Source organism: Zalophus californianus, chromosome 6 (genome assembly GCF_009762305.2).
Source record: "Zalophus californianus isolate mZalCal1 chromosome 6, mZalCal1.pri.v2, whole genome shotgun sequence".
NCBI classification, from domain to species: domain Eukaryota; kingdom Metazoa; phylum Chordata; class Mammalia; order Carnivora; family Otariidae; genus Zalophus; species Zalophus californianus.
This window is the reverse complement of record NC_045600.1, coordinates 70969345-70995458: the sequence shown is the minus strand read 5'-3', so window position 1 is coordinate 70995458 and position 26114 is coordinate 70969345. Positions and strand designations below refer to the sequence as shown.

Genomic DNA, 26114 nt, shown 5'->3' with positions numbered 1-26114 from the left:
TAAGAGGGGCAAAGTCCAAGGGGAGGGAAAGGGGAGGGGCCTAGATGGGATCGTGGAGGAGGGATGGATGTCCAGAGTTGCCGCAAAAGTCACAGAAGCTTGGGTGTGTGTGTGTGTGTGTGTGTGTGTGTGTGTGTGTGTGTGTGTGTGTGTGTGTGTGTCTGGTGGCGGCGTGTGCTGAGGATAAATGGGAACGGTGTAAGAGGATGGGATGGGATGTGATCTCTGGTCTTTTTCTTTCTATGGAGAGAATTTCTAAGGATAGTTTCGGGCTCCCAGTCCTTGAGAAGTTGCATTATGTGGGATTTGCACTGAACTTGCCGCCACCTACTGTGAAAGCCACAAACTGCAGCTTTAGCAAAAGGGAGGCCAGGCTGAGGGTGGGATTGTGGGCAGGGCTTGGACATAATGAGGGGTAAGGCAGTGTGCCAGGGTGGGCGGTGAGGGGAGAATGGATCCTGCTGCACGGATCCAGGATTACCAGGATCCTGGCAGGGACCATGGACTTCCTGCTTCCCTGCTTCTTCCTCCCTGATCTAGGGGAGGGACCGGCTTTGTTCTCCAGAACGGCTTGCTTTAGCCACACTGGACTGGTCACTTTCTCTCTCACCTTTCACTTGGCCACTTAATGGGCACGAAGGAGATGTGAAGGGGGGGGTGTCCTTTGAAGACACTGAGACTAGCTTTTGGTGCCCTGAGTCTGCTCTGATTTCAGCGACAGTTGTGGTGGACATTTGTCTGGAAGCTCAGACTCTCACTAAGGCTGAACCCATCACATGAGTGTGAATCTCTGCTTTCCTGCCTCGGGGTCCGAAGCTATGGCAGCCCACTCAGACTCCTGACAAGTACAGGCTGCAAATGTGTATAATACCTCCAGGACAGCCCTCAGACCATGGGGAATACAAGCTGGGCACCAGTGTCCCAGTCTTCTGTCTTTCTGGGAGGTGTTCTGTGTACTTCTGAGAGCTTCCTGATCCCTACTGAAGGGACCCAACAACATATTCTTCCTGGCTCTCTTTTCCCCTCTTCTGCCCTGCTCCCTCACTCCTGCTTCCAGAGCTGACCTGCCAGATGCAGGATTACCTGTACCCAAGCCCTTAATTCAGGCTGTGCTTTGGAAGTAACCCAAACTGAGACAATACTGGCGTCCTGGCTCCTTGGGAGCCCCCAGTTCCAGCTGTTGACGGGGCAGGGATCTTTCCCCTTACCTCCACCTTATCAGTGTACCAGGTCCCCCTAGAATGTCTTCATTTCCAGGCTTTGCCTGACTTCTTCACCCAGAGAAGGCTTCTTGTCGGTATGTCTCTACCAATGCACCGATTCTTTTCTTCTTATCTTGTATCCTGGTACAGCTCGGTAGTAGGGTCTCTTGGAGGTTGTGTGTTATGATTCCTCAAGGAGGTTATAAGCCCCTTGTACCTCCATGCATCCTCCAGAACTCAGCACCGTGACTGGAAGCTGTAAATGACAGCCCAGTGAGAGCCCCCCCCCCCCCGGGGAGGGGGGGGAACGACTGGGACAGGGCCTAAGGTAAGAGATAAGAAGAGTAGGTAGGAAACTGAGGGAAAAGGGGGCTCACCTGGATCAGAAGTCTGGAAATGGGCCAAGATAGAGCAGCTGGGGGAATGAGTAGTTTGGGTCACCTTCTCTGCTGAGTGCTGGCCAGGGAAGCCTGAGAGCATATAACAGGCAGGTGGCAAGGTTGGGGCAACTGGGGCCAGAACTGGGGGGAGGCATGAGTGCAGATGCAGGACCCAGAGTCAGGACTCAGCAGTGTCCCTACTCACCTACATGATCTGGGAATCTTATCTGTACCCTGCAGCTTATCCTGTTTCCTAGGGAGGCGGACTCTCACACGCCTGGGCGTGTTAGTGATGGGAAAGAGTAGAGTGCAGGAGGGGCCCCAGTGAGAGGCCCGAGAAGAGCCCCACCTTGGCCCTCCCCCTTCTCGTCTCACACTGCAAACCTGACAAGCACAGGTTAGGAGTAGGCACCTCTCCTGCTGCTGCTGTGCCTTTCAGCTTCCCAGGCTCCTCGCGGGCCCACCATCCTTCTAGCTCCCGGCTGGGTAAGTAGCTCTGCTCATGCACGTTGACTTCCCACCACTCACGTTCTGCTGAGGTAGAAGCAATGGGGCTGGACAAAGGAGGGGCCCAACTAAAGGGGGTGGAGGTGGAGGTCGCGAGAGTGGGAACCGGGAGTCAGGCCTGGGGAGGTCAGCTGACCGACAGCAGGGCATTTGGGTTCCAAGAAGTAGTGTTTGAGTTGGGGCTAGGGTCGGCCAAGAAGTAGTGTTTGAGTCAAGGCTCCGAGACGGAGGACAGGGAGGTGGGAGGAGACAGAGTCCCTAAATGCCTTCTATGGCCCTTTCCGTCTCCCCCCCCCCCCTGCCCCGTCCCCCCTCCCCCCGGTAGGTGCAGAAGAATGTTGGCCTGCTACCGGCCCCCGGGGAACGAGACGCTGCTGAGCTGGAAGGCCTCGCGGGTCACGGGCACGGCCTTCCTACTGCTGGCGGCGCTGCTGGGGCTGCCCGGCAATGGCTTCGTCGTGTGGAGCTTGGCGGGCTGGCGGCCCGCACAGGGGCGACCGCTGGCGGCCACGCTCGTGCTGCACCTGGCGCTGGCCGACGGCGCGGTGCTGCTGCTCACGCCTCTCTTCGTGGCCTTCCTGGCGGGGCAGGCGTGGCCGCTGGGCCAGACGGGCTGCAAGGCCGTGTACTACGCGTGTGCGCTCAGCATGTACGCCAGCGTCCTGCTCACCAGCCTGCTCAGCCTGCAGCGCTGCCTGGCCGTCACCCGGCCGTTCCTGGCGCCCCGGCTGCGCAGTCCGGCCCTGGCCCGCCGCCTGCTGCTGGCCGTCTGGCTGGCCGCGCTGCTACTCGCCGCCCCGGCCGCCGTCTACCGCCACGTGTGGGGAGACCGCGTGTGCCAGCTGTGCCACCCGTCGCCGGCCCACACCGCCGCCCACCTGAGCCTGGAGACGCTGACGGCCTTCGTGCTCCCCTTCGGGCTGGTGCTCGGCTGCTACGGCCTGACGCTGGCGCGGCTGCGGGGTGCCCGCTGGGGCGCCGGGCGGCACGGGACGCGGGTGGGCCGGCTGGTGAGCGCCATCGTGCTCGCCTTCGGCTTGCTCTGGGCCCCCTACCACGCGGTCAACATTCTGCAGGTGGCGGCCGCGCTGGCTCCGCCCGGAGGGGCCCTGGCGAGGCTGGGCGGGGCGGGCCAGGCGGCGCGGGCTGGAACTACCGCTTTGGCCTTCTTCAGCTCCAGCGTCAACCCGGTGCTCTACGTCTTCACCGCCGGGGATCTGCTGCCCCGGGCAGGCCCCCGCTTCCTCACGCGGCTCTTTGAGGGCTCGGGAGAGGCCCGAGGGAGCGGCCGCTCTAGGGAGGGGACCATGGAGCTCCGAGCTACCCCTAGGCTTAAAGTGGTGGCGCAGGGCCGGGGCGATGGAGACCCCGGGGGCGGGGTGAAGGACAGTCAGGGATGGGAACCTTGACACCAGACCCTACAACCGGGCCTGCCTCTTCCCTGTCCCCTTCCATCGTCCCTCCCCCAGAACTCAGGGAACCACTCTGGAGCGTTTGGGGACCCTTCTCTGGCCACAGTTTGGATCTTTCTGGGCAGAATTATACCCCTGGGGCAGGCCCAGGTACCTCTAAACAGAGGGACTGCAAATGGTGATGGTACTGTGTGCTTGCAGGTTGGCATGTGCCTCTGTGCCAGAGCTGCTGACTTGCTGCCAAGAGCTACTGTGAAATACACTGGGGGGGGGGGCATTACATGATGGCATAAGCATGCCCCCGCTGGTAGTTTGTCATGCCTGAGTTGTACTGAAGCCACCTGGTTCTCTCCTGGGTCAGCCCGAGGCTGGGCACTGCCAGCCTTCAGTGGCATCTTGACTTGTCCTCCCCAGCCCAGGTAGCCTGGGTCTCCCAGGCCAACCTATTGAACCACTCTGGAAATAAAGGGAGAAAGCGGAAGGAAAGGTATGGGTGCTTGAATGAGGGATGGGGGTGGGATCCATTCTCTGGGGTCTGCAAGAGCCGAGTGGAGAAAAACCTGGCTTTGGAAAGGGAAAGATAATCTGTGGGGTTTGAGAGGATAGTTTTCCTGTCTTGCAGTTGGTACAGCGGGGGAAGGAGCCCTGGGCGTCAGATTTGTCTTCCTCTCTGAATCCAACTCTTCCCCCAAAGGTCACCTGACTCAAAAAGGAGCCCAGGAGCAGGCACATGCTCACCCCTGGGGACGTTTGGGGCTTGGAGCTGAGCAGGTATGGGGAGTGGTGTGGATGGCTGGAGGACAGGAGAGTTTTTCAGGGAGGTGCCCCCTCTCCTTTGTCTCCTTTTTCTTTCTGCCAAATCTTGACTCCTCCCAAGACTGCTAGCTGTTGCTCAGCACCCTCCAATACTTCTTGGCCCCCATCTTTTGGAGTCTCTCCATCTCTAGGTCCTAAAGCTGTTCTGGATCCCAACACTTTTGAGTTTGAGGATGTAGGATAGGATTCTTTATTAGAGGGTGTCCACGTGCACACACATGCGGTCACTAGCGTGACCGACTCGTCCTTGTTTGCCCAAGGCTTTCCCAGTTTTAGTGCTGAACATCTCTTGTTCCAGTCCTCTCAGTCCTTGGCAAACTCTGATGGCCGTTTACGTGAGTGCTCCCTCGGGACCATCACCCCAGGTTCTGCATTAGTGACTGTTTACACCACCCAGGCAGAGGCCAAGAAACAACAGACGAAATTCAGTCCTCAGGGTCATGCCAGGGCCACCCAAACTGGGGCGGAAGTGGAGCTCTGGATTTGGGGGGCAGGAAGTATGCTTAGAGTATCTAGTCTGGGGTGGAGGAAGAAAGGCCATTGAGAGACATGGAGGTGGGGAGTAGTTTGGGAGAGGAGGCAAAGACAACCCAGCTTCTGCCAGAAGGAGCCTCTGGTTAACCCTGGAGCTCTGAGCCAGAACTTTCATCCCCAAACACCGACAGCAGGGGCTTCTTCCTGTTCTCATGTGCCGGGGCAGAGGCTCCCCAACTTCCTCTCTTCCATAGTCCCCGTCTCACAGTATCTGTGGTCAGAAAGCCCTTCCTCAACTCTGCCTTCTTGCTGCGGTTTCAGCCCATTTCTTTGCATCACATCCTCTGCCTCACAGCTGCTGGGTCTGCTCTGCGCTGGCCTTTTCTCAAAGCAGAGAAAGTGGGCACGCTGTGAAGGGTAAGGGACCGCAGTGACCACCATCACATGCCACGTCTTTCCTGACAAGTGACAGAGTTGGCAGGGAAGCAGGAAGGCTCACAGTCAGACTGAAGGAAAGACTTCTCAGATCTTAGCCCCTGCAGGAGAGGTCACAGGGGGAGACTGCCCTCCCTCCAAGAAGGGAGAAGAGTGACCATTTGGGAAGGCTGTTCCTCTTTGCACATTCCTGGTTGCCCCTCCTGGCAGGGCAGGTGTGAGGCATCACTGCCCCCACCTCCTCTCCCTGTGCTCAGGCTCCACCTTTTCTGTGTGTCTGAGGTGGGACTGGACAGCCAACTATGGGAAGGTACAATAGAGAGGGCGCCAACCTCTTTGCCCAGTGCCCAGATCTTAAATCCAAATTCATGTGGCAGGCAAGCCACACAGGCAAGTGTAAGGCAAGTGGCTGGGGAAGGGCGGAGAAACTGGCATTCTGTGCGATTCTAAGGAGATCCTTTGGACTTTGGCTTCTGCCAAAGGGAAGGGAGAACTGACTGACCTAGAGCTGAAGCAACCCTTTTAAGTGAGGGAATAGATTTGGGTGCTGAAAGAGGGCCTTCCCCCTCCCCCTCCACTCATGGCTTGAATCCAAGCCAAAGACAGGGTGCTGTCCTGATGTTACCTAAACCCAAACCCATAACCTAGCCACAGGTCTAACCTACGCTTCCTATTGATCTAAGAATCTGCATTATTTACACAACGTATAAAGATACCCAACATTCCTGCCTCTCCATCTGAGGCCATTTCCCTTCTCTGGCTTCCCTCCCTCCTCCTGTATGACAGTTTATTACTCTGTCCAATTCTCCGGTCTAGACCTGCATCTGAGGGCACACCCCAGCCTACTCACTCCCTCACCCCCCCTTTCCTCTCATTCCACCTTCCTGGGCTCTTCTCATCTGGTCCCACCCATGAGGAGTCTTTCTCCCTGCTGGGCTCTTCGGGAACACAAAGACTATCTCCCCTCCCCTCCCCCAGTGAAGGGAGGGCTAGGAGTGTCAGCCCCACCCTCAGGAAGATGTGCCTTCCCCCTCCTCTGCTTCTTGGTACTTCCTCTCTGGCGGACTTAGCTGACAGCACCCAGACCTGGGGCTGGGACCCTGGAACTGGGGCTGACCTGGGGATAAGCTGCGCCACTCTGCCCTGACCTTGGGATTGGCACCAGCTTCCAACCGGTACCCGGCAAAGCCTGGAAGTAAGTATCCTGGGAGCAGGGGAGGTAGGGGTGGGGCAGGATACAACCGTGAGAGAAGGTGCAAAGGAATTTCCAAAGAAAGCCTGACCAGTGGTAAAAGGACCAGGGAGGACTTGTTCTTGTCTCCTATCCACAAACTCCTCCCCATGCCTGTTATTCCTGGTGGGCCCTGGGCAGCTCTGGAGTCGGCAGGTGACTGGAGGAAGTCGACGGGACTGAGGGGGCTAAGGGCCTGGCAGGTGACAGAGGAGCTAGGCTTCTGAGGGGTGCAGCTTTGGTAAGGAAGGCCCCCCGCCCTGTTTGGTTCTGGGTCTCAGAAGGGAAGGAGGCAGAAAGGGTATGGAAATGCTGCTGCTGTAGCTCTGTATTTGGCAATCGGGTCTGTGGGCAAGAAGGAGCCCCATCGTCCAGTTAGAAACCTGTCTTTGTGCTCTGCCAGATCCCCTGAAGCCAGGTCCGTTGATGAAGGGATGAAGGCAGTATACTGCAGAGGTGCATCTGCTGCTGCTGATCTTGGAGACGGACCAGAGTCCTCAGGCTAGGTGTATCCAGGGCGGGAGGAAGCCTCGGGCCCCCTACCCTCATGCCTGTGTTCGCCCTCACTCTCCAGGTCCTTGCAGTGGCCACGGACACTACATCTGGGGCAGTACCTCTTCACTAGGTGTCATGTTCATCATTCCCTTGACTATCGTCATACTGTCAGTGGCGCTGGCTGTGGGGCTTCCTGGTAACAGCTTTGTGGTGTGGAGCATCCTGGTAAAGATGCGGAAGCGCTCTGTCACAGCCTTGCTCGTGCTGAACCTGGCCCTGGCGGACTTGGCTGTATTGTTCACTGCCCCCTTTTTCCTGTACTCTGTGGCCCGCAGCACCTGGGTGTTTGGACTGGTTGGCTGCCGCCTGTTTCACTATACCTGCGGAGTCAGCATGTACGCCAGCGTCCTGCTGATCACGGTCATGAGTCTGGACCGCTCGCTGGCGGTGGCCCTCCCCTTTGTGTCCCAGAAGTTTCGTACCAAGGCCGTTGCCTGGTGGGTGCTAGCAAGCATCTGGGTGATGTCCCTTCTGCTGGCCACACCCGTCATCATGTACCGCACACTGAACAACCAGACCCTGTGCTTCCTGAACTACTCCAGCGAACGAGCCAAGGCATTCCATCTGCTCTTCGAGGCCTTCACCGGCTTCCTGCTGCCCTTCCTGGTGGTGGTGGTCAGCTATTCGTACATCAGGCTCAGGCTGCAGGCCCGGCGCTTCCGCCGCAGGCGCCGCACCGGCCGCCTGGTGGCGCTCATCATCCTGGCCTTCGTCGCCTTCTGGCTGCCCTACCACGTGGTGAACCTGGCCGAGGCCGGCCGGGCGCTGGCGGGCAGGGGGCCGGGGCCGGAGCCGAGGGGAGACCCGCTGCTCCTGGCGCGCTATGTGTTCATCGCGCTGGCCTTCCTGAGCAGCAGCGTGAACCCCGTGCTGTACGCGTGGGCCGGCGGCGGCCTGCTGCGCTCGGCCGGCGTGGGTTTCGTGGCCAAGCTGTTGGAGGGCACCGGCTCCGAGGCGTCCAGCGCCCGCCGCGGGGGCACCCTGGGCCAGACGGTGAGGGGCGCCCCCGCCCCTTCCGAGACCGGCCCCTCCGAGAGCCTCGCGGACTCCATCGACGCTCTCCAGTGAAGCGAACTGAACTAGGCCTCGGGGTTGCTGGTGGAAGGACGCTGGCTGTCCTCGCGGCTCGGCCGAATGCTCCCTACGTTGGCCTGACCCAGTTTACCCCGAGGCGGAGGCGGAGGAGAACCGCGAGGAGGGTGGAGCGGAAGAGGAGGGAGGGGCGGGGCAGGTAAGGGCAGAGTGAAAGCCCGGAGCAGCTTTGCAATTAAAACTGGTCTCACGTTGGGTCAGCCCTGTGTGTGGGGCGCGCGCATTAGGGGCGAGAGGCGTGCCCCGGCGCGCTCTTGCGGCGGTGGGGTTGGGGGGGTGAGGTCCTTCTCAACAGTTGAGAGGCACATCCTTTAGTTTCCCGTGATTTTCGGTTTGGGAAGGGACACAAAGATAGAGAACCCAGAACCCCCTCTCCTGCCCCATTCTGAGGCAGGTGCTCTGCAGGTAATACTTAGAGCAACACAGGGCTACAGACCCCTGAAGGAGCTGACCAAGGAAGGCCACTCATGTGGCTTATCACTCCAGACTCCCTGAATTAGCAGATGTTCTGAGTACACATAGCACTGCTGTGGGACCTCTACCCTGAAGCTTGTGATAGGTATCACTGTTACCATGACTCCAACTTCCTGCTACTCATCTTTGTCCTTTCAGTGGGCAATGTTCTAAGGGGACGCCTCCCTTCCCTCCATCTCCCAAGGACGTCTCCCCTGAAAACAAAGTCATCAGGTTTGGGCCCTGGAATTCTGCACGTCAGCTTTCTGCCAGCACCCAAAATACACTCTGATGCCCTCTGTGACCCTGGTCACTCTTAGGAAATTAAGATTCCCACAAGTGAGAGGGTTAAGTCATTCTTTCTGAGGGATGACTGTTTTAGAGAGCCTCAGACTGGCTCTGTCCCAACAGCATTTTAGGAAGATGGTAGCAGAAGTGGCTGCAGAGTACTTTTTGAATCTCTCCCATAAAGAAAGAGCAACTAGGAGAAAAACCAAGAATCCATGTGCAACATCTGTAACAAACCTAGGGTGTCAAGATATCGCTCACAGACCCCCAAATTTGAGCAGGCAGGAACGAACCAAGGATGCTTCAAGACCCCCATAATATCAGCACCTGCACAGAAGGATGCAGAAGGAAGCAAGAGGGCATCTGAGGGACCTGAGAACAAGAGAATCCCAAAACTGTCTACAGGTCTTGGCTGGAAAGCATGGGTCAATCTGACAGCAGCAGCTGAAAACAGGGAGGGACCTGACAGATCATTTCCCAGGCCTCTCGCGCCCATGCTGCCTAGGAAGCACAGAGTAAGTGCTTACTTAGTGTTTATTGAATGAATAAAGGTCAAATGACACTTTCCTAGCCATTCCTTCCCAGTATTTGTGGGTGGGGAGCAGGAAAGGACAAATCCTTATTTTGAGTCATGTGGCTAAAATTCTTTACACTTCCGAGGTGTACAAAATACTGGAATCAGGCAGGGAGGCTGAGGCAGTCCTCTTCCTGAGCTTGTGAAGAATCACTCCTTTCTAACATACTCATGATCACACTTGCATACACAACTCAGTTTAGCTTGGGAAGAAGCATCCTGTTGAGAGGCAAGGAGAAGGTGATGCGCAGCTATACCAGAAGCTTCTGACATCGATTGGCTCCAGTCATACCAGAGTCTTTTTTTTTTTTTTTTTTTTAGAGAAAGAGGAAAGAGAGAGAGAAGGGGCAGAGGGAGAGAGAGAATCTCAAGCAGGCTCCACGCTCAGTGCAGAGCCCAAAGCAGGGTTCAATCTCACGACCCTGAGATCATGACCTGAGCTGCAATCAAGAGTCGAACGCTCAACCCACTGAGCCAGCCAGGTGCCCCCAGAGTCTTTTTATTGAGGATCTTAGAATAGAGAGGATGGGGGTCTCAGCCTAGGGTGGCCGAAGGCGGGCCAGTTCGTGTCAAATCTGTGTTCAGGAAGTAGGTGCAGAGCTGCCCTTTGCCTTTGACCTTGATGATGCCCCGGCTGTAGCAGGTATAGCCTAAGGACTGCAGCACCCGGGCTGTCTCTTCAGTCACCTGGGATTGAAAGGGTATGAGCCTGGAGTGTGGGGGTGGTCCTATCCTATCCCCCCACCCCATGCCTCCAATATGGCCTCCTCACTTGGATTTTGCCCAGGACTCCAGTACTCTCCATGCGGCTGGCCACGTTCACCGTGTTGCCCCAGATGTCGTACTGAGGCTTCTGGGCCCCAATCACTCCGGCTACTACAGGTCCATGGTTCAACCCTGACAAGAAGTGTGGTCAGGAGGAGCCCTGGGAGGTGGGGGGGGGGTGGTTTAAGGAGGGCGAGGGGAGGAGCAAGCTCCAGGACTCAGGCGGGAGGCCTGGAGGTCTTAGAGGAAAGGAGGATGGGTCTGGAGGGGTCTGGCTTAGGGAAGGGGTGGCTGAGCCCCAGAGCTCCTGGCCCAGCAGCTTCATGCTCCACCCCCAGGGATGAGGCTGGTGGCGGGGGGGTCCAGGGGTGAGCTGGGGAGTAGCTAACAAAGGACTTTGGGGGAGGAAGAGCCTGAGAAGGTGAAGAGGAACTGCCCCAGCAAGGGAGGGCCCTCACCCACACGCAGGCGGAAGTCGTTGAAGGAGTGCTTATTGATGACATCCAGCTTCGATCCAAGGGCCACTGCAAACTCCACCATGGTGCCCAGGTGGCTGCAGCTTCGCTCAGCATCCTAGCAATGGGCCGGCCCACCACCATGGGTCAGTGAGGGCCCAGGAGTGCAAGCCCAGATGGGCGCTGGTGGGTAAGGAAAGGATGCTGTACCTGCTGTGTGTCCTGTCCGGAGGTGGCATTTAAGCCTGTGGCTGCCATGTAGGTGCTGCCGATGGTTTTGATCTTCTCCACCCCACTAAACTTGGGCTTTGAGAGCAGCTGTACAGAAAGGAGGCTGTGTCCCCAGTCTTTCTTGCTCTCTCCCTCCTCCCTCTCAGAAGCCCAGCCCCAGGCCTTTGGAGACGAAAGGACCAGGTTGTGGGGTCAGGGAGCGTGGCAGGAGGGAGAGTGGATTGTGGGAAGAGTTCCTGGAGAGCTGGGGGATCAGAGGAGGAGTGGCAGGGCCAGGGAGAGGAGGATGGGCCCCTGGCTGGAGAGTAAGTGGGCAGGAGGGACTGGTGGGAAATTCTAGCATCCAAGACAAAGGGTCTGGGGGACCCTTGGAGTTGTCACCTCGTCAAAATCAGCAATGATCTCATTGAGCAGCCGCAGACACTCTAGACCCTCGTGGTTGATGTTGGATTCAGAGTAAAACTCCTTAAAGTCTGGAACTGAGGCGAAGAGGACACAGACACACTCGTAGGACTGGTGGTAGAGGTCCTGGAGGGTGGGAGGCTGGGATGAGGGAGCAAGCCACGTTCTTCCCCCTGCGGTCTGCATGGGCCCTCCTCCCTGTGTCCATACTCTTGCCCCTCCATTTAAGGACTGGAAAGGAGGGAGAGGGGTAGGGCCAGGTTACCCCAGGGATGTGTGACTCAGGAGTCGAAGATCGGGTCTCATTATGATTCCAGGAAAGACAGGGGTTTGGAGTCAGGATCACCTCATAGCAACATGAAGGGAGTCTCTTCAAGAACTGGGATCATGTCGGTGGGGATGGTCTTTCTAACCTACCTTACTGCTGAAGGGTGTTAAGCCAGTTAAGTCAGTTTACAAGGGCAGCTACAATTTGGAAGATAAAATAATAGGGGAAGTGGGACAAAGGGAAAATAAAGGTAAGATAGTAAAGATGGAATCCTATTTGAAGCTGGTTCACGAAAGGGGTGACACGAAGTCCTTGTCAGGCCTAGGTTCTGGCTCTGGGCTTTCTAGCAGCCAGTGTGAAGACAGAAACGGGACTAGTTATGAGAGTCCCAGTGTAAATAAGAGAAAACACCAGGAGAAGTAGATCTACCGGTGAATTTGAGTGCAGAGAGCAACTGCTGGCAGCATAAAGCTGTGAAATAGCCCCTGACCTGTTTCTTTTCACATTCCTCAGGACAGGCCAAGAGTGTCTCCATAGCAGACAGGGAGTACAGATAAAACGGGGCCAATATGTGGGTGACCTTCTCTGACGGTCTGACTAGAGCACGTTTGAGGGTGGAGATGAACATCTACCAATGGAAATTCCTGTGGTGTTGGAAAGTTCTCTGTATGTGATGTCCAATATGGTAGCCACTGGCCAGAAGCAGCTCGTAGACACTTGAAGTGTGGCCGGTGAGGCTGAGGCCCTGAACATTCTATTTGAATTAATTTAAATGTTAAGTGGCCACACATGGCTACTGGCTACCATCCTGGATAGTGCAGGTCCAGAGGGCTGGGTGGACTGGGTGTCCTCCACACAACTCCCATCAACACTCGAAGAAGCTTCTGGGAGGTATGGAGGGGCCATGGGTTGGAGAAGACACGCCTTCTAAGTAAGAACTTGGAACACAGGGATTCTGTGCTCAGCAGACGAAGCCTAAGAGCTTATGAAGATGGAGGCACCTACCTGACAGGGACAGGGACCCGGGTGGCCACCCAACCCACTGTGGGGGGACCAGAGACGATGGGCCGAGGGCCAAGATTTCCATCTGAAATTAGTGTCTATGGCATCTGGGGCTCAGGAGTCGGGGGGGGAGTCACCTCGTTGCGCCGGTTCTGGCCAATGAACTGGGGGGCCACGTGCGCAGGGAGCACATTCTCCAGCAGTAGCCGTGTCAGGTTCTCCATTGTCTCTGTCTCCTCCTGCTCCTGCCGCAGCTTCTTCTGCCACAGGAAGTCCAGGCGGCAGTAATACTCATTCTGGCAGGGGTCACCAGGGGCCCCAGGGGAGACACAGTGCAGGGGGAGCCTCAGCTCCTGAGTGTTCACCCTCCCCCCCGCCCCCTCGCGCTCCATGACGCCTCAAACCACACCACTCTCCAGTCTGGAGCGAAGCCTCAAGGACCAACTCTCCCTGGGGAGGCTACCTTGAAACCAGATTCAAACTAGGGAAGACAGAATTGGCAGCAGATTCTTTCTTAAGGGTGGTTTTCCTGGACGTGGGGTGGGAGGGACGAGGGAGGGAGAATTTGAGGGCACCTCCCTTGGGGAGTGAAGGAGAAAGAAAGGGAGCCGGAAGGTTCACTTAAAAGCTCCCAGTGGGCACACCATTTGGGCTCAACCCTGGAGATGGAGGATTGAGGGAAAGGGTGAGAGAGACCAAGTCACAAATATGGGGATCCCCCCTGCCTCCCCCTTCAAAGGGAAGTTCTGGAGGGTTGAGCTGGGTGACTCACCTGCCGAGCCAGGACAAGGAGGGTGAAGAAGAAGATGAAGAAGGAGATAGCTCCCATCAGTTTGGGCTCCTTCAGCACCCCTGGCCTGAGGACGCCACACATCAGGGTTGCCCCTTGCCCTGCCCCTTCCTGATGGCCTCCTCCCTACCCCGAGGGCCCATGTAGCCCTCAGCCACCCTCCCCCTTTCAGGTCAGTGAGGTGAGGACAGCTCTGCTCTCCTCCCGGAGGCCCCGGGCCCCTCTGTCCAGTGGCCGTGCGCACCTGGAGTCCGAGGGAGCCGGATAGAGGCGGGCGAGGACGCAGTCGGACAGCCAGGCATGGGAGTGCAGGAAGAGGGAGCAGGAGGTCCCCAGCCATAGCAGGAGCAACAGTAACTTCAGCTCGAAGCTCATGTGCAGAAAGAGGGAGCAGGACAGGAACCCCAGCACGCAGCAGTGCATAGAGTACTGTGGGGCCGGGCGGGGTGGTCAAGGGGCGGGGCATTTGCCACAGGCAGGGGTGGGAGAATATCCCAGGGCTCCTGTCCTGCCCAGGGCCCAGGTCCTATCTGGGGGCAGGGGGTGTCATACACACAAACACACACCGAGTGTGTTTTATGTCCATCCCAATCCATAGGATGGAATGCTTCTCAAGTAAGGGGGTGGGGGACGGGCCAAGGAAGGCTCTGGAGAAAGAGGTTCAGGGTTGTGAGGAACACTCACTGGGACGCTGATGAGAGGCAGGGACCCAGGGAGCTCCCAGGAGAGGTTGGAAGCCACGGAGGACACATTGGCAGCCCGGGAAGGGCAGTCTGATGCTGCCGGTAAGAAGAACTGCAGAAGGAAGCGAAGAGCTGAGGTGGGCAGGCAGCTCCTGGAGCACAATGGTGGCTTGTGCTGGGTTTCAGCTGACCTAGGGATGAGTGAGGGCCAGACTCCTCCAAAGGGGTGGATCCTGCTATTTCTGGGCTGGTGAGGGAGCCTTAGCACCGGGGTCCTCGCTGGGCGGTCAGGGATGGGAGGAGTGGGTGTCCTGAGCACTAGTCTGCCAGTGGATCCACTGGGTGATCTCTTGCCAGACACTTTACCTCTCTGGGCCTCAGCTTCCTCTTCTGTGACTTGGCTGGGGGAGGATTCCTAAGATGTCTTTCAGGGATAGAATTCTAGGAGTGATTCTAAGTCCTGAAAAACCCACCAGGCTCAGCTACAAAATCACAGTGAGTGAGCTAAGCAGTGAAGATCTGCCTACATAGAAAAGATAGGAACGATGTCCACCAGAGTGTTACAAACAATTACGCAGGTGGCAGATTAATTTTTTTCTTTATGCTTGTCCAACATTGCCAGGATCCCCTGGCCTTGGTCCAGCTGCTCTCCCAAATCCAGGGGCCCCCTCTCAGCCTCCGATGGGTCCAACAGGCCCCGATGGGGGTGCACAGGGCCCCCTGTGCCCTCACCAGGCTGGTAACAGCCATGACAAAAACGAGGAGGATGGTGGCCGTGCCCAGGGCAACTCGCAGGCCGGGCCGCGTGGCCACCAGGCTAGACAGGGTGGGCAGCCAGTGCAGCATCTTGGGGCCTTTCAAGACACACTTCTGCGGAAGGAGCACAAGAACCTTAGCCACGGGGCTGGGGCACACCCCCCTCAGGCCAGGTCATGGTCAGGGCCCAGCTGACCACTTCCACCCCCCAGCCCACCTCACCGTCAGGTGCTCTGAGAAGCAGACGAAGAGAAGGAGAAAGAAGAGGAGGAAGGTGACACTATAGGCGATGGCCAGAGCTGGGGTCCTAAAGGGAGACAAGAGTGAGTGAGGCCTTGGAGAGTCAGAGGACGCTCTGTGTGCCGGGAGGTTGCTGTGCACCCTGGTTGGGAGACATGGGGAGGAGCAGTCCTGGGGATCTGAACTGGCCCCCAGTGGGGTCTGGGCCAATACAAGGCATCGCATGCCAATGATCCGGGAAAGCTGAGGGGGTCTAGGGCAGTGGTGGTGGGGTGCGGGGGCTAATGAGGTAGGGACAGTACTGGAAGGGGGTAGGGGGCTCACAAAGGGGCCGAGGCCCCATCAGGCCAGTGTCTGGGCCTTCAGGCTGAAGCTCTTGCGCCTGGCTGAGTTTTGGACAAGTCCTTGCAGCCCCTCCTAGCCATGGACTAAAAACGATGACCTCCTTTCTAAGCTCATTTGCTGTGAGATTTGGGCTTCTCAATGAAAACAGAACCTGTTTTCAGGACCCAGAGACAGGCATGTGAAAGTGCTCGGATTATGTAGACAGTCCACAGGATGTAAGATAGTAAAATGAAGGCTGTGATTATCACTGCTTCCCCAGAACACATACTTTCTCTGTGGCTCAGTGTCTGAAGCCAAGGGAAAGTGGGTAAAGGAAGAAAGTGTGGGTCAAGGATCAGCAGGAGCCTGGTGGTCACTGTACGAGACTCAGGGCCGTCCTTGCCTGGGGCTCTCACCTGTTGGTCACCAGCATCTGGATGATGAAATTGGAGAGGAAGACCAGGAAGGTGCAGGCTGCATAGTATTTGAAGGCAGGGAGGGCAGAGAGTCGATACTGGAAGGACAGGGGTCAGTGTGGCAACAGGGGCCACGAGGGCTGCCCAACACCTTGGAGGTGTCCATCGCAGGCAAGGAGCGGGGGCCCCAGCCTCACGCCCTCCCCCAGTTCAGTCTCAGGTACCCCCTACTGGTTTTCCGAGGAGCCACCCTCCTCCCTCCCATCCCCACCTAGGGATCCAATCGACAGGGTGACGTCCATTTGGAGAGAGGCCCAAGCTCCTCACCCCCAGGATCACAAACAGAGCAGACCTGGGAGGTGAGGTGCGACCATGGGGCTTGCCTGCTCCCCAAGGCCAAGGAACTAAGGTTAGAAAATTCTCCGCTATCACCCCCCACACCCACCTCTTTCTCCAGCTCCTTCTCTCTGAAGTACAGTGTCAATGGGTTGAAGTCCTTTGACTGCTTCCACTGTCTGTTGGGAGGTGGAGGGCAGTGAGCCCCAGAGAGGAAAGGGCAGGGCAGGGCGGGTGGGGGGTGGTGACCAGGTGTGTGTTTCCCTGGGCTGGAGCAGGGAAGCCGCTCCCTTCCCCCGGGGTCCTCAGGGGAACACATCCATCCCATACCGCGGGGGCCCAGCCCCGAAACCCTCCCGGCCGCCTTTGGTTCTCCATACTTCTGAGAGTTGAGCTGTTCGATGACCTGGAAGAACTTGGCGTCCCCAGTGTCCAGGTCCTCATCCAGTCCCCGGGGGGTACGGCTCCTGCATGGTGAGAGCCCAGCCTGTCACCACAGGAGACCCTCCATAGCATGCGGGCGAAGCGGGAGCAGCCCCCCTAGGGAGGATGGAGGCAGGTCACTCAGACAGAGTTGCGGGGGCCTCCTCACCGGTCCAGGCTCCACTGGGGGCTGAAGGAGGCCAGGGCCTTCTCCTGTCGGGAGAACACAGCGCAGGGGGAGATGAGGCGATGCTGAGCATCCTTGAAGCCTCTCTGCAGTGAGGCATTCCATGTCTATACACGTCCTTGGCCATGAGCGTCTGATGTGTTTCCCCTGCCTCTAATGGCTTCCTCTTTCCATCAAATCCCACCTGTCCTTAAGGGAAGGGTCAAACCACATTTATGCCTTAAAAGGTCTTCCGGACTCTTCAGACACCCAGGGGTCCTTATGCTCTTATTTCCTCAGCTTTCTACCACTTATGAGACAACTCTGTAGGCTTGAGGGGTGGTCATCTTCCCTAAGGACTGAACAAATCCCAAAGACGGGGACTTGCCCATCCCCCCAGCATGCCAAAAAATCCTCGTTGGTTTAAACTGAAGTGATGACGCCGAACATTCTGACTCCTTTGTGGTCAAGCTGAGCTGGGAGGTGGTGGGAGCAGAAAACAAAAAAGCAAGAAGAAAGGGAAAGAGGAAGGAAGAGAAACAACCTGGTCACAGTAATTCTTTTCTGCAGTAAAAGGAAAGCGTGCTGTGTGTAAAGATATGAAAGCAGGCAGACACGTAAGTGGGTGAGTCAAACCCCAAGAAAGAGAGTGAAGAGCAGCAGCCTGCCCAGGGCCAGGCGTCTGGTGACTGTTCTTTCGCTCTCCCCTGGCTCATGTGAAGGCAGCAGGGTCACAGGGGGCCACCTCATCCCCCCAAACCCAAACCCGGTGTATGGGAGAGGGAGAGGAGAGGAAAAGGGAGATTAAGAGGGATGTTCTAGGTAAGAGCCCAACTACGCATCTTGGTTCGGGCCTAACTCATTTCAAACTACCCACCTGCCTCTCCACCTTGCTCAATGCCTGTATGTTATTCGAAGGCAGAGAAAACGTTTTATTCATTTCTGTCTTCTCAAGAACTAGCCTCGTGCCTGCCACATAGTAGGTGCTTTAAGATTGTGGAAAGGATGGATGGATGGATGGATGGATGGATGGATGGATGGATGGACAGATGGATGGTAGGTATATACTAGCACTAACAATGCACCACCACCCCAGAGGTCCCCATTGTTTAAGGGTAAGCTGATGTGATTCTCAGGATTCCTAACATTTGACTGAGGGCTTGGCACTTCAGGGGCTGGGAAGTGAACTTCTGGGCTGGTGAGGTCCTGCCTTGGGAGATACCCTTGAACTAGGGGTTCCAACTTCTCCACCCTGACACTTCTTAGCCTGCACACTAGTGGGGTCTTGGGGGGGTCTGGCATGGGTTCTGGGGGGGCATCTCACCATGGGCATTGCACCCAACACTGTCTCACAGTCCCTGGGCTCCCACCAGAGCCCACCCTCTACTCTACCTCCTCCCCCCGGGGGGAGGGGGGGCTCCATCCTGCAAGAGTGAACAGGGTCTTGGATTCTTTCTTCCTCTCTCTCCTGCCTGCTTAACCCTTCTGACCTTTCCCCTACCCTATGTTAAGGCTTCGATTTAGGTATTCTCCTGAACCACTGCTGCCAAGGTCCCCCCACCCCACAGTGCTCACTGATCTCTGGCCTGCTTTCTTGCTGGGTGGGTGGGGAGGGGAGCCAGCACACAGAAAGTGTACTCTGAAGTCATCCCATATACCCAACTGGGTCTACCTAGTAGAGAAGATTCTGAGTGGAAGATCTGCAGAAAGGTGGCTGGGAAAGTTCTGGGAAGATCAGATCAAATGGAGGAGGGCAGGATGAGGGACCTACTCCTAGGGCAAGCCTTTGGGGACACGGCCTCAGTCCCTGCAAGAGGGTGTTCTGGTTGCTTGTCACCAAGCACCAAACCTAAGAGCCTGCTGGTGGGGGAGATGAAGACTCCTGCACCAGCTAGTAGGACACCAATGAGCTGAGGGTGGCCAAGCACAGGATCAGCCAGTATCCACCGTCCCCTTGTGTCCTCTCTTCCCTCCCCCCCTGACCCCTGCCTGCTCAGGGTGACGTCCTTTAAGGCCATGTGAGATTTTCACTGTCATCTCATTTTATTCTCATACACATGCTGGAGAGTTGGGTCAACAACTGATTTGCCCCCACCTTCCCAGTCCTGGTGGGGATTAAAAGAGAGTGTGCAGTCTCAGGAATGGAGCTGGACAGAGACATTTCCCCATGGGAATGGCTGTGAGCACTGGCTTCGGAGCCAGAAGTGTGGCCTATACCTCTGTGGTGCTGATGGAAAGGGGTTCCCGAGTGGAGGCTGGGGAACAATGGCCATAGATCTGATGTATATAGGATTCTGCATCTCAGGTGAGCCCAGAGGGCGATGATCTTTGCCCTGTCTCTGGAAGGAAGGACAAGGAAAGGCCTGAACCAGCAACTGGGGCAACCAGACAGTTCAGGACCTCGGATGTCATCAAGTGACTCACTGGTGGTGAGGGCGGGGAAGTTGGGAGGGGTTCGTAAGTGCTCAGGCTCACGACGGAGGTGCACTTACCGGGAGAGGGGTGGAGGTGGACACAGGGCTCTCTAGGTGGCTCAGGTGGGCAAAAGGCTTGGCTGCGCCCCAGGACTCCAGGTAGCGGGTCATCAGCAGTGACGGCCGCATCTTGGGACCCTCGAGAGAGGACAGCAGCCCTCCCGCAGTGCCCTTCTCATCCTCCTCCTCAGCCTGGGGCATATGAGGGCTGAGAGTCAAGATCACAAACGCTTTCTACATTCTCCCCATACCCCTTAGAAGGTTGGCTCTCCTCCCCCTCGACAGACACCCTGACACCCAGGATTTCAATGTCTGGCATAGGAGAAGAGATCAGGCCTGGTGGCTGTGGGTGGTTAGGATGGGCCAGCCCATGGGGTCCAGGCTGGGCTTTTACCCGGGGATCGATGACTAGGTAGGTGGGCTCCCCTAGCTCCCGAAGGTATGGGTCCCGGTGTTCCATGGATGCATCCTCCACAGCATAAGCCCCTGCCAGCAGGGCCAGGGTAGCCCCTGTAATATGTACTCGTCTGGAAAGAGGGGGCAGTGAGAATCAGGAGGGAGGGCCTTCAAACCTCTGATTTTTTCCCAGGATCCTTCCTGGAGGTCTGACTTTAAGCAAGGCCCTGTGTTCCAGGAGGTGTCTCCTTGCACCCCTCCCTGCATGCCAGGATCTCCCCGAGCCTCAGGTAGGACTGTGCTCATTTTAGGTAACTGTGAATAGGGTGGCAGCATGTGGGAGGCCCGCTGGTTTCTTCCTGTGGCCTCCTGCAGCCCCACATCTCACCCTGGCACGCCGCCCGCCTCCATGTGGTTGGCCAGCGTGACATCATGGGACCAGACATCATACTGCCACTTCTGTAGGCCGATGACTCCGCAGAGCACACTGCCCGAATGCACACCCACACGCATGTTGATGTCTACGCCAGTGGCTGCCCGGAGTTTCCTGAGCAGGGTATGCAGGGGACAGTCTGAATGCCGCCTTCGGCTCTACGCATGCCACACCCCTCCCTCTCTCCAAGAGGACCTCCACTACCCTGCCTGCTCCTCGCCCACATCCATCCCTTGGTACCCCTCCCACCGGCCCCCCTGAGCTGACCTGATGGCCCGGCACATGTCCAGCCCCATGCGCACGCAGTTGATGGCGTGGTCTGGCAGGGAGAGCGGAAGCCCAGAGACACAGTAGTAACAGTCGCCCAGGATCTTGATCCGCATGCATTCATGCTCCTGGGAGTGTGTGTGTGTGCGTGTGCGGGGTGGAGGGGGGAGGGGGCACCTGGTTAGAGGTCAGAGGAGGCACGAGGGGGCTGGGACAGGTGGGAGCAAATGTGGTATTCCTGAAGAACTTCTGAGGTTGGGAGTCTCTGGGTCAGATCTAGGGATTCCCTTAACTGGATATGGGGCTGGCTGAGGTCTGTGGCTCTCCCCCAGCTTCGGCACGTGTAGGGTGTATTCAGATTTGAGCACATGAGAGTAGCCTCAAGACTGCGGTTTTCTGGGGGAGCCCTAAGATTAGGTTTGTTGGGGGCATCCCTGGGGCCTGAACAGGTGGCTGGTCTAGCTTGGGCTGATGTTGCACAGGGCAGAGATTTCCCTTGGAAGGGCTCCCTAAGGTCAGAACATCTGAAAATCTCTCTAGATCTGGTTGTAGTGTCCAGAGACCCCTACACTGGGCGCTCTGAGAATATTTGGGGGGTGTTGTCGTTGGGGTATTTGTGGGGCCTTGTTGAGAAGTCTCTCCAGGTTTGAGGTGTGTGGTGAGCAGCTCCATACCTAGGGTTGTTTGAAAGGGTTTCCTACTTCCATTGGAATATCTTCCATTGGAATACATGGGCTCTGAAATGGGACTGGGGTCTTAGGTGGCAGGAGTTTCCCTTGGAAGGGGCTATCCAGGGTGGGGCATTTGAAGGTCCCTGGGTAGGGAGGGAGGTCCCCTCTGACCTTGGCAATCTGGTCGAACTTGCCAAAGAGCTCGTTGAGCATGAGCACCAACTCCTTAGGGGAGCACTCACTGGCCAGCCGCGTGAAGCCCACGATGTCAGCATATAGCACGCTGGGCAGGGCAAATGGCGTCAGTGGGGCCAAGATCTCAGCCCACACCCCTCGCCCCTCTGGCCATCCCCTCTCATACCTGACTCCCTGGTGCCTCTTGACATAGAGGCTGTGGAAGTTGTTGGTGCTCTCTGGCCGTGACCCCTGTCCAGCCTGCAGCCGTGCCATGATCTCTGCCTTCATCTCTCGGGCCAAGTAGGCAGGAAGGATAGACAAGAGAAGGTGTTCCTGGAGGAGATCACTATGAACACCCACCCTCTTGCAACCTAAAGCCAGGAGTCCCAGCCTCCCAACGACCTAGGAGCTCACCCACTTTCCCCAGCCCCACCAGGTGGGCCCCAGGGTACTCCCCCAGATCCTCCCCATCACATAGAGCTGGGCTTCAGCACCCCATCCTGCGCTATCACCTTTAGGGACTGAACTCCCAGCACCGATGCCAGAATGACTTCTTCGTTTAGTATCCCAAAAGTGCTTTTAGAAGCTTCAGGGTTTTCGAGACTTAACATAACTTTCCAAGGTGGGCAGTTAGCCACGTTTTACAAAGGAGGAGAGAGAAGGGCAAGTAACCTGCCCAAAGTCATTCGGCTTGCAAAGGAGCCCCATTGTGTGATGTAAACAACTCCTTTCTCAAACCCCGGTCCCGCCCAGCCTCCCAGGCCCAGCGGACCTGGTGCTTCTTCTCGGTGTCCAGCCGGCGGCGCGAGTGCAGGGAACGAAGAGCCTCCCGGAACGTGGCGCGCAGCGCGCGCTCCATCAGCGCCTTGTGGTACGCCCCGGCCACGTTCCCACACAGGAATAACACGGCGTTTGCTGCCAGCTGGGGGAGGGGAGTGGCTACGTGTGTAGCTGGAGTTGGTCCCCAAGAGGGTTGAGGAGGACTCCACAGTGAGAGACCGGAGTATTTCCAGGCCATCGGTGCCACACTGCCCAGTCCCTCGGGGGCGCTTCTCCTGCCCCAGTATCCCTGCTCTAGACTCAGTTGAGCACCAACAAGGCCTCTTAGGTCTAGAAACGCTTGCACACACATTTCCTCTGCCTAGAATACCACCCCACCATCTACGCCCCTCCGTGTCCCCCGCAGCACAAAATTACTCAAGCACCAATTTTTACGTTTGCTGTGAAGTTTCCATCATCCGCATCTGTCCCCACAACTCTGGTCCCCTGGGGAAGTCCCTTCCCCGTGGGCCCAGAGGGGTCTTCTGGGGTCTGCAGCATCGTGCTGCAGTGGTGTACCTGCTCCACGAGGGCACCGTCTGGGTGCATGTGTTTGTACCCTGTGCTTAGCGTGGCGCCCTGCCATGGAGTCCCAGCTCAGCAAGCGGTTGGTGCATGCTCAGAGGAACAAACGCGGCGTGCTCCCCAGTGGGCCCTGGGCACAGTGGGGGCCCCGGGGGCGCGGCCTGGGCTACGTGAGTGCCTCCTCACCTGCGGCAGCAGCGCCGGCCGGGAGTCCGGCTGAGGCCCCAGGTACAGCCCAAGGACCAGCAGGTGGGAGAGTGATGAGGCAAGGCCTGCGGCAGCGGCATCCCACATGCCCAAGGGCAACATGGCATACACGGTGAAGATGATGAAGAGGAAAAAGGACACCTGGGGGAGAGGTGCACGGGAAGCTGCTGGCTGCTCTTGGCCCGGGCGTCCTCCTGCCCCCTGCTCCACCTGCCGCTCCTCTCACCTGGTCCCAGGCGCTCACCAGGCCCCCAGTGAACTGGAAGCCGTGGCCTAGCCCGAGTAGCGCGGCCCACACCAGAACCGACAGGGGGCGTGTCCAGCGCTGCAGTCGTTGCTCGCGGGAAGCCAGGCCCAGGAGCAGCGAGAAGCCACCCAGTGCGCACAGCACAGTGGTCAGGAAGCCCCGGTCTGAAGCTAGATCCTGTGGGGAGGGGGTGCTTGCGGCAAGACTGGAGTGCGGAGTTTGGGGCGCTCCTCCAAGTTGAAGAACAGGCAGCCCCCCAGGCCACCTCTGAAAAGTGTCTCAAACTCAAGTCGGAAAAGGAGACAGTGCCCCTGGGCTGGCCGTTCAGATTAGGTTGAACCATAGGAAGTTGCCAAGAATCTGTTTTTAATCTACAGAGCCAGGGGGCGCCTGGGTGGCTCAATCATTAAGCGTCTGCCTTTGGCTCAGGTCATGATCCCAGGGTCCTGGGATCGAGCCCTGCATCAGGCTCCCTGCTCGGCGGGAAGCCTGCTTCTCCCTCTCCCACTCCCCCTGCTTGTGTTCCTGCTCTCGCTCTCTCTCTGTCAAATAAATAAATAAAATCTTTAAAAAAAAAATCTACAGAGCCTGCAATGCAATGGTTCAACCTCATATCTCACTGGCAGGGTGCGAGAGCCTTGGGTCATCTACCCAGGGCCTACCCATATGGCGCATTTGTGAATCTATGACCTTTCTGAGCTCATTTTCTCATGTGTCAAATAGGAACTGGAACACCATCCTGGGGTCCTGACACAAGTGAAAAAGCCTACGTCACAGAAGGCACTTAGGAATGAGTGTATCCAAATCTGGCCAATTTGCTCAGGAGATTCCCTGCCCTTGGCACAAGTCTGGGAGTAGCCACGCCCCCAGCTCCAAAAAGTGCCCCAGCAGCAGGGGGCACCTGGAACCTCCCTCGAGGCAGGGCAGGGGAGAGCGCTACACTTTCACCACCCACCTCTGGGCGTCGACCTCCTGCCGCTGTCCCTGCCCTGTGTCCCCACCTCTTCCTGGACTTCAAGGTGGCCCAGCAAGAATTGGTCAGTTTAGTGGTTTCCCCAACTCGCTTCCAAAAAGTGAAAAGAAAACTTGGAGCAAGATATTCCCAGAAATGGAATTGAAGACCCCCTTTCTCCTAAAAAAAAGGCAACTGGAAATGGCTTTATTTGGGGACTAAATGTGAGTGGGAGTCCATGGGTACAGCTGCCCCACGGCCCCTGTGAGAGAAAGAAAACCAGGAAACGGATTCCCACGGGGCCCCATGTAATTTCCCTTCTGGAAAACTGGAAAACCCGGTGTTGAATTTACTCTAGAACCAGTAGATCACAGAAGCTCAGAAGGTCTGTCAGTCCCCTGAGAGAAATTAAAAGCACCTAGGGCTCGGCTTTCTCCCAGCAGCCCAGCGACTGTGGCCCAGAGAGGTGCAGTGACTTGTCCAGGATCACTACATTTCCTAGCAAGGCTCGGTGCTTCTTTCCTGGGTTCCAGCAAAGAACGCATGTCAAAAAGAAGACCCCTCCCTAAGTCTCTACCCCGAAAACGCCCTCTAGACGGTGACCCTCCCGCCACCCTCGGGAAGGAGCCCCCCCCCCCACCAGAAGGAGCCCCGCTCACCCTGCCGCTGCCGTAGGCGACAGCCAGCATCGCCAGGAGCGCGCAGAGCACGATCACCAGCAGCAGAAGCAGCAGTGGGTACTGCTGGCTCAGGCTGTAGTAGGTCTCGTAGAAGAGGTCTTCGCTGGGGGGCGGCCGGGGACTGAAGAGGCGGGCCATGGTCCCCCTGCCCCGGGCTGCGTCGCCCCGGGGGTGGAGGGCGGACCCCCGGGCTGGGGAAGGCCAGGGGCTGCGTTACCGCCTGTGGCCGCTCGGGGCCCCAACTGTGCCTCTCTCACAGGGTCCAAGCCACTTCCACCCCGTTTCCCCAACCGGGCGGCAATCCCAGCTGCCAGGCACTCCCCGTGGTCTCCCAGCCTTTTCCCAGTTGGCTGTGAGAAGACTGCCCCATCCTTCGCTCCTCCTCCCTCAAACCCAGACTGCAGAGGTGCCCTAGCAAAAGCCTCGGCTGCGGGTGGGGCAGGATTTGGGTTTGAAGCAAAGGAGCCTCGGGTTCCTCTTTTACCCCCGAACTCACTGCCGGGATGCTGCAGCGGCTTGAATGGGCGAGGCGCAAGGAGGGAGCCCAGGGCAGCCGGTGGCGGAGTCCCGATCGATCGCCGAGAAGCTAGTGGCTCAGAGCCCCGGGCGGCGGGCGCTTCCCTCCCTGCGCCGGGGCCCCCTCCCACTTCCCCGACGGGACTGCCCTGCCCGGCCCCTTCCCGTGCCGAGGCGGACTCCCCAGGCCTCCTCCCCCCCCATTGTCTCCCCTAACACTGTCGTTGCCTCCCCGCTCCAGCCCCCTCGAGCAAGGGAATGCGAACCGTGGGAGAGGCGAGGGGGTGGGGTGGGCCAGGCTGAGCAGCAAGTGTCAAAATGGGGGTGGGCCCTTGGCCACCGGGAGAGTGAAGGAGCGCTGGAGCGAAGGCTGGTGAGAATGTAGGGAAGGATGTGGGGCCCAATCGGGGCTAGGATTTAGGTCGGGTTGGGGCCGGGATGGGGGCGGCGGGTCGGCCCGTTCCGCTCCCCTCCTGCCTGGATGCAGCTGCTGTGGAGTCTGAACTGCTCCTGTCCCACCGGACCAGCTCCATGGGAGGGGGCACGTCTGTGTGTAGCTCTGTGGAGCCAAAGCTTTCCACTGCAGACACCAGCTGAGGGTCAAAGGGCTCCACCTGGGCAGCGACCTGCGCGGGAGCGCAGGCGGTGGAGGGGAATAAGAAATCAGGCTGACCTCAGAGAGGCTGGGGGCATTGTGCAGGGCAAGAGATGTGCCGGGGTCTTCCAATGCCCATGGAGAGCCCTCTCCCCAGGACCCCACTGCGGCGTCTCCCTAGCCCAGAGGAAAAGGGGGGCAGAGAGACTACCCCCAGAATTTTGGTATAGGGTGGGGTCTCAGCCGATCTAGAGGAAGTTGTCCGGCCAGAGATTAGAGCGGCCCCTGGAGCCAAGGCCTCAGGGATTCCTTCCTGCCGCCAGCTGGGCCCTGACCTTGTGTGCCACGCCACCGCCCGCTCCCAGCCCCGAGCATCCCGCTTCCGGCCTCAGCTAGAGGGCAGGGCCTCCCTCCGGGTCAGCTCCGCAGTCTCCCATCCGCGTCTCCACCGCCGGCCCCTGGCCTAAGCCTTAGCCTCC

The 26114-nt window shown here is 57.9% G+C and overlaps 3 protein-coding genes across 11 annotated transcripts; 2 read left to right on the top strand and 1 right to left on the bottom strand.

Moving 5' to 3' along the window:
- Positions 1-1448: 1448 nt before the first annotated feature.
- LTB4R2 (leukotriene B4 receptor 2) lies at positions 1449-7055 on the top strand. Of its 3 annotated transcripts, XM_027569819.2 has the most exons (4): positions 1449-2068; positions 2415-3988; positions 4196-6421; positions 7032-7055. In XM_027569819.2, the coding sequence occupies exon 2, from the start codon at positions 2425-2427 to the stop codon at positions 3496-3498; it is 1074 nt and encodes a 357-aa protein (XP_027425620.1). In that variant the 5' UTR covers positions 1449-2068; positions 2415-2424; the 3' UTR covers positions 3499-3988; positions 4196-6421; positions 7032-7055. The 3 variants fall into 3 exon arrangements, with proteins under 3 accessions (XP_027425620.1, XP_027425619.1, XP_027425621.1); XM_027569818.2 differs by having other exon boundaries at positions 2415-6421; XM_027569820.2 differs by lacking the exon at positions 7032-7055 and having other exon boundaries at positions 2415-4272; positions 6297-6423.
- Positions 7005-9789, top strand: LTB4R (leukotriene B4 receptor). The gene is given in 2 exon segments (XM_027569821.1): positions 7005-7071; positions 7074-9789. Coding segments are annotated over 2 exon segments (1074 nt in total). The 3' UTR covers positions 8081-9789.
- A 113-nt stretch (positions 9790-9902) lies between these two features.
- ADCY4 (adenylate cyclase 4) lies at positions 9903-25983 on the bottom strand. 7 transcript variants are annotated; one of them, XM_027569809.1, is made up of 26 exons: positions 25021-25983; positions 24504-24715; positions 22872-23069; positions 22625-22786; positions 21867-22016; positions 21279-21427; positions 21089-21200; positions 20247-20374; positions 19935-20093; positions 19545-19677; positions 19169-19342; positions 16680-16723; positions 16468-16554; positions 16197-16266; positions 15752-15849; positions 14994-15078; positions 14748-14885; positions 14017-14127; positions 13577-13761; positions 13315-13399; positions 12680-12838; positions 11252-11413; positions 10850-10957; positions 10643-10757; positions 10192-10316; positions 9903-10106 (listed from the first exon to the last, which is right to left on the bottom strand). In XM_027569809.1, the coding sequence occupies exons 2-26, from the start codon at positions 24660-24662 to the stop codon at positions 9954-9956; spliced, it is 3249 nt and encodes a 1082-aa protein (XP_027425610.1). In that variant the 5' UTR covers positions 24663-24715; positions 25021-25983; the 3' UTR covers positions 9903-9953. The 7 variants fall into 7 exon arrangements, with proteins under 7 accessions (XP_027425610.1, XP_027425611.1, XP_027425612.1 ...); XM_027569810.1 differs by having other exon boundaries at positions 11252-11398; XM_027569811.1 differs by lacking the exon at positions 14748-14885.
- Between the last annotated feature and the right edge of the window lie 131 nt (positions 25984-26114).